Raw genomic sequence first — 7,402 nt, 5'->3', positions numbered from 1 at the left:
ACCACAATATTTCCGCTATAAAAGCGCGCATTAAGCCGCCAAGCAAATTGTGGCAGTCAAGTAAGTGAAGTTGCACAAACAGACGCGAGTTCGTGGCTTGTGTCATAAAAAAAAGTTGCAAGAAAATTTTGTGCAACAAAAACCCTCACACACATCTTACATAAACATGTTTATATATTTTTTAATAATAAAGTTCTTTGCACATTTTTATGCTTTCGCTGCTGTTTAATTTGTGGCATTGTGGAATTTATTTATGCAACGGCATAATTTATGAAATTTTTAAAAGAGCAAAAAAAAAATAGCAAAGGCAGCGCATAAGAATGCAGTGAAAATGGGCATGCCGAATATGCAAAGGACATCGACTACTCCACGGGCGCCGCGGTGTTGGCGGTGTGTGTTGACACGTACGCCGGAATGTTTTAATAACAAAATAAAAATGGCATTGTTAATTTTAATATGGACAACAATATGGTGCAGGCGTGAGTGTGTTGCCGCGGCACGCCATAGCAATCAAGCTGTGTATAATAACAACAACAAGAGTAATTTGCACGAGCAGCTGGAGATTAATGTTGTAGATGACAGTGAGGATGTGGAAGCGATTGTCAGCGAGTGGGATGAGGTCTACAATGGTGTTGCGCCATTCGATGTGGCTGACGAACGCCGTTCGGTGCATGGTGAGCAAGCAAGTGCAATTAATGCAAAGTTAAAGTTTTTTACATTACACGTTAAAGCTGTAATATACTTCATAGGTGCATTTTTCAAAAGGTATAAACAGATGTTTTTCTTGATTTTGCTCGGCCAGTTTGCATGGCAGCGTATATATGCTTTAGTGGTCTGATCTAAACAATATATTTGGAGATTGTTGCTTTGGACAATAATCTTTATTATATTTCACGGAGATACATTATTAAATAAAAAAATGTTCCTTACAAGGACTTGAGTTTGATCGTTCAATTTGTATGGCTAATGAGCAGCTTCTTGGGGAGTAAGGGAAGTGTGCACAATTTCGGAACGTTAACGCAAAAACCGAGGGAGTAGATCGCGTATATACAGACAAACTAACGGAGAAAGCTAACCCTCTTCAGGCTATAAAAATACACAGTGCATAAATAACGATTTACGAAAGCTTGTAATTTCTTAAAAAAAATTTAAAAGTTAATTATTTCAGCTTAATTAATACTATTACGATATGTCCATATCTGAATAGGATTTCTCTATTATATATATGTAGTCACTCTGGAAAACCAAATAATAACCTCTAACCTCTGTTAGAACATCATTCCTTGCTGTATAAAGTATACTATGGGTTTAGTCCCGAAAACATTTTGGAATCCCGAAGTTTTTTTTTTCTAAATCTCCAAGTGTTCAGATTCAAAGGAAGTCAAAATTCAATGTTATGTTGTATAAATATACATTTTAAGGACTATTAAGGTGATCGAAAAGGTTTTTTGAATTTTCGTAATATTTACAAGTATGTATACGTCTTATGATTGGGCCTGTATGAAGTAAAACATTTTTTATATCAGTTTTTCAAGCCATTCACGTGGGCTTATTGATACCACTATAGCCGATTTTATAATTTCAAAATATTTCGTATTTCGTATAACATCGTATAATATCCTAGTATGAAATTTCGAATTTTTAAATAGCTTTGCTTTGAGATGCAAAAGTAAATGATAACGAAAAAACTATATTACATACATTTTAAAAAAATATTGCACATATTACCAAAAGGTTGTAATGATTCGTTCTCAATCTTAAAATTCCGAATTTTTGAATAAAAATGAAAAAAATGAATTTAAAGCAAAATCATTTTTTCTAATATTATAAATTTTTTAAAATCGTATTATATTGTATTTTTCAATGCTTTATCAATTTCTTAAGGTTTTGGCATACCTTTTTTAAAAATATGTACTACATACATATATCTACTTTTCGGGATTTCTCGATGTTTCGGGATTGCCTGTACTGATACTGAAATATTTGAGTATAGATTTTTTTCTAGAAGTACGGACGGGTCTTTCTACGTTTTTATCGAGACATATTTTTTTTGGTTTAAACCTTTCGGTATTGTCAGTTTTTTACTTCCCTATTACTTAACTCTTGTATAACGGAAGCATATTTGGTAAAAACGTACATGCTTTTGTTGTATTTTGTAGAATGTTCTCATATATATACTTATTTTTTTCCGATAGTTCTTCGCAAATGAAGTGCAGTTATTCGTTTAACGCATCGGAAAGTTTCGGTACTAAAACCTCGATTACGTCATCGTCATCTAAACGTTGTTAGAAAGAAAAGAGCTTTATCATTGTATGTGTAGAATGTACTATATTTTAAATAGTATGTTCGAATAATGTTTCCTCAAATCTTCTCAATTTTGAGCACTTAATTTTTTCTATAAACATTTTATCAATTGGGTTAACAAAAATTTATTTTGGCTTATTTTAGCAAAATTTTAAATTTCTAAAATATTATTTTTGCTGTACAGTGTTGTACAAACGAGATGCAACGAAAGCGGCCGAAGGTGAGTCGGGAGTGCTAAATGCACCAGCAAAGTATGAGTTCACAACGCTGAACGCAGTAATGACAGGTGCGGCCGATACAAAACGCATGATGACCCAACAAACAACTGAAATACCAACTGAAACAACAACAACAATATATGACACCAACAGCGGGGCAACAACTATGAATAACAGCGTCGAAATTAATGAGTACGAAAATGTGAAAAATAATGGAAATGAAAATGGCAAGCGACCAAAGGTTGTTGACAGAAAAATTATAGCAGCCACAACAACACCAACAACAATATTTGCAGCAGCACATGCAGAAAGTGCCACCAAAACGGTAGCAGCAGTCACACCACAAACTGGAGACCAGCAAAATTCTGCAGAAAACACAGCAGAGGGCGTGGGAGGTGCGCGCGAAACCCAGACGGACGCATGCGAACCACCGGTGGATGTGACAGCCGCGTTGCATCAGCAGTTAATTTATGAATTTGCAATTAAATATAAGCACATACCGCGTGTCACGTACTTCACCTGCCGCTGGTTGCGTGGCGCGCGCGGCCACGAGGGGACCGGCAACACTTTCGGCGAACAAATGACGTACTTAAATATGCAGACGCTGGCGATGTTGCAGCGTATGTATGGCACTAGCAAGGTAGTGGATAAAATGGGGTCAGATGCCGACGCAGCAATGGCGAGAAAAGCCAGCGCTGACAAGGTGGCAACACAGCGCAAAAGTGAGCCAGCAAATATACCGAGCACAACAACAGCGCACAGAGTAGCCTTATCTAAAGCTGTCGAAACAAATACACGAACAGCACGAAGCAACGGAAATACGCGCGGCAAACGTTCGCCCACTGCGGTGCTGTATAACGGAAATGTGACGCAGAGCGGAAAAGGAAACAACCGTGCCAGTCGTGCAACCAGTGAAGGCTCCGCCGCCACCGCCACCACCGCACCGTTGGACATTTTAATTAAAGTTGTACATATCGATCAATTAATCAATAAACGTCCAACCGCTGCCAATAACAAAAATAGCAAAAACAACCAACGCTACAATTGGAATGTGCAACGCACATTTGGCGGTGGATTTGCCATTGCTGGTGGTTATGGTCGATCAGCAGCAGGTAATGCCGGCGCACGCAATGCGTACGCGAATGCAAATTGGCTGGCACAAGTGTTGCGCGACGATGGCAGCCGTCAGGTGGTGGCGCTGAATTTGGCATGCGGTGCAGCGAGTCGTCGGCTGCTCGAAATGGTAAGTGGAATGCGGAAAAACGATAAAGTGCCATTTGGCAAAAATGTATGAGATAGGTAAGAGTGAGAGTGGTGTGTGTTTTTAAGCTACTTGTGGCCGGCTGAATAGCGAATTTTTAAATACGGTGGCGTATACGCCGTGTAGTACCTTGAATCTCCTATTCTCTTGCTCCTAAAATAGTATTTGCAGCAGAGTATTAATATTTGTGTATGAATTGTAGTCATATCAATCTCCTTTTGGTTTAAAAAATATTATCAAATACTTTATATTAATTTTTTTGCGTGAAAATCTTTGTAAATTAATTTTTTTGTCAAGTTATTATTTTTTTTTTAATAAAATGTGCACTAGCTCATAGGTTTTTAATCTGTGGCACATATAAGTGGCACTGTCAAAAGTCTCAAAAATTTTCTAAATGACACGTTTACCGTTAAACAAAGCACATCTGCACTCTATATTACTAAATATTTATGGAAGCAAATTTTGTGAAGTTTAGCCTCATGTCGCCAAATATAATTACATAGCAGGTAACTAAAAACTACAATAATCCCTTATATTTGAATTCTTTTGACGTTAAGGCATGGTTATTTCCTTTATGTTTGTAAATTGTTTGGCATTTTGGGTTTCAGAATTTTTGTCTTATGGGACTGCGGTTTAGGAGTTTAGTAAGCATAGCAGTAGTAATTTTGGAATAAATTTCCTAATTTTTTACTCGTTAAAACATACTGAACATAAATATCAAACAGTTGTATTTACTTCGACAGCTAACATAACACTCAGAAGCTGAGTCTTTAGAAAACGCCTTATAACAAAATACACGCTTTGTCTTGAAGTATATTTTACTTCTAGGCGCATCTAAACTATTTTCGCGTAGTTAAAAGTTAACTTTTGAATGCAGCCACATATAATAAGAAGCTATTTAAAGAGTAAGATTAGTGCAACATTTCATATAAATGTTACGTATACGCCATGGTTCACCTGTATGTACAAGAGAAGTAAAAATATAAGTTTGTATAGAGGAACTGTTGTAAGGGTGGATATTTCTATGAGGTTTTTAATAGAAATAGTTGAAGTTGGGTCTGCTGTAACAACAGTATAGGGTCAACCGTATATAGAGAATAGAAATACGGCTGTCACCGTAGTAGGGTTTAACAAACCAGATGCCATTTATGAAAATAGCTTAGAACCAACAGAAAGAAGAAAACATATTAACTTCGGCTGCACTGAAGCTATAATATCCTTCGCAGCTGCATTTTTTATAGCGTAAAAGGGTATAAACAGATCTTTATCTAGATTTTGATTGATCAGTTTGTATGGCATTTATATGTTATAGTACTTATATCAGAACAATTTGTTCGGAGATTGTAGCAAAGTTTTTGATCGATATTTGCAAAACTGAGAATATTTACAGACATATAATTTATATATGGTATATACTTTATAGGCTCTCCGACATTTTCTTCTGGGTGTTACATTCTTCGTGGTAAGCTTAATATACTCTGTTCCGGGTATAAAAATAATGAGAATAACATCCACATACACATTTTTCGAGGCATGCATTTTTTTGACCCAATGATCTGTAGAAAATACGAATACCATTTCCTTGTTTATTTCGCTTATAGGCTTAACCCTTATATTATCCTTTAAAAAAATAAAATATTACTGATTATGACACAAAAGCGTCTTAATTATGTTAGGTAAATTAACACTCTTACAGCGAAATTTGAAGCAAAAGAATTATTTAATTATTCAATCATTTTTATGTTAATCACTTTATGTCTTACTTAATTTTTACCAAACATTTTTGTTGCAGTTTTCTGAAATATTGATATGCGAAATATATTATGAGCATAAACTATAAATAACATTAGATAATAAAATTATTTAAAATAGAAAATCTTGAAAGATAACATCCAATTTGATTTGATGTATTGTAGATAACATCCAATATGATTTGAAGCCGGTTGCATTAAACAGATTATAACTGCACGGTTAAATTGAATTTTTGAATTAAAACTACATGTATCCACATGACATTTAGTATTAATATCGTATGCATTTCACCCACGCATGCTGAAATGTGCATATTTATTCGTGCTTTGTCCGTCTGCCGCCTGCCACTCCCTGCGATTACCGCCAAATGTATTTAAATAACTATATTCGCTTAGATATACATAGCTACAACAAAATATAGTTTAACTGCGGGCCATTCAACTGTTTTTCGGAAATTTGCTTGCGGTTCTATATCGAAAGCGCGCTACAGGAATCGCCACTAATAAGTACCCACGTCTGTGTGCGTGTGTGGGCACGTGTGTAAAATTGGACATTTGGCCAATGCCATTTATGTTTGTTATGCACTTTGTATTCGATTTGCTGTCGATTTGTTGTTATTTTGCAACTGTTAATGCTTATTACTCCACACATTTGCCATGTCGGCTATTTGAAAATTCATCGCCCCACTAAATACAAATTCGCCCGTATGCATGTGTGTGTGTTTACGCCTTTACAATTTGATGTTAGGTGTAATTTTACGGTTTGAGCTTTTAGTTTAAATTGATTGTAAGCCGCCACACATTAGCTATTCAATTCAATTAGCATTAAAATTCGCAAATACATATATTTTATTAAATTTGTTGTTTGTGAATGGAAAAGCTGCCGGATATTTGAAAATTAGAGCCACATCAATTGTGGCTTTATTTTCAATTGGGTGGCTATTTTTAATTGAGGGAACACGTTTTACTTCAGGTAAAGTAAATTTCATTGTTGAATGTGAATGGAGTAATTTGTGAGACTATTTTTGTTATATAAAATCGCGAAAAAAAGGAAGAAAACATGTTAACTTCGGTTGCACTGAAGCCCATCTTCCTCTACAGGTGCACTTCTTATAGCATAAAAGGGTGTAAAAGGATTTGCATCTTGATTTTGATCGATCAGTTTATATGGTAGCTATATACTATGGTGATTTGATTGTTGAATTGTGTTAAATATTAGAGATGAATCTGAACAATTAAGTAGCTTATTTGTAGAAATTTTTGCAACATTTTTACAATTTTCTGATACGGGGATGTGGATCCTTAACTATACCTAAAGACTGAGGATTCCAGTGTCTAATTCATGAAAAAATTAGTGTATATAATCGCGGAGTGGCTTTTCAAGCATTTACACCCTAATCAGAAGCTATCTGTAAATATGTATGTGTAAGTCTTTTAGAATAGTTTAGACAGAACGAAAAATTGTGTTTCGAAAACGGAAATAGAAAATTCTTACTCAGAAACATCTTTTACTGAGAAAGCTTCATCTGTAACGTCGAACTAGAATTATCTCTTATACCTATATAAGTAGAAAGCAAAGCAGTATGTACTAAATGAAAGAAAGAAAAGCTAATAAAATAATTCTAAATAAATTGCACAAAAAAAAAACTTAAATCTTGATACATCAATCGCCAATGGCTGTTTGGCCGCTAAGGAGCGGTAAATCAGCGCTAACAAGAGCAAAAACGAAATCACGACTTACAAGCAAATCTATGCAATTATCCATGCTTATTGATGTGTTGTGAGAAAAGAACAGAGAGATGGGAAAAAAGAGAGCACAAAGCGCATGGTAGTAAATGAATCAGCTTGGAATACTATTGACTGTTGCA

The 7,402-nt window shown here is 35.3% G+C and overlaps 1 protein-coding gene across 1 annotated transcript in view; it reads left to right on the top strand.

Annotated features, from left to right (window-relative positions):
• Positions 1-421: 421 nt before the first annotated feature.
• Positions 422-7,402, top strand: part of Ir64a (Ionotropic receptor 64a) — a 39,860-nt gene continuing 32,879 nt past the window's right edge. Inside the window, exons 1-2 of the mRNA XM_036364261.2 lie at positions 422-674; positions 2,489-3,765. Of these exons, the coding sequence (XP_036220154.2) occupies positions 437-674; positions 2,489-3,765 (1,515 nt within the window). The 5' untranslated portion in view covers positions 422-436. The remainder of the gene's footprint in view (positions 675-2,488; positions 3,766-7,402) is intronic.

Source organism: Bactrocera oleae, chromosome 6 (assembly GCF_042242935.1).
Source record: "Bactrocera oleae isolate idBacOlea1 chromosome 6, idBacOlea1, whole genome shotgun sequence".
In the NCBI taxonomy this organism is placed as follows: Eukaryota; Metazoa; Arthropoda; class Insecta; order Diptera; family Tephritidae; genus Bactrocera; species Bactrocera oleae.
Note: the sequence above shows the minus strand (reverse complement) of the source record. Positions and strands in the feature narration are given on the sequence as shown.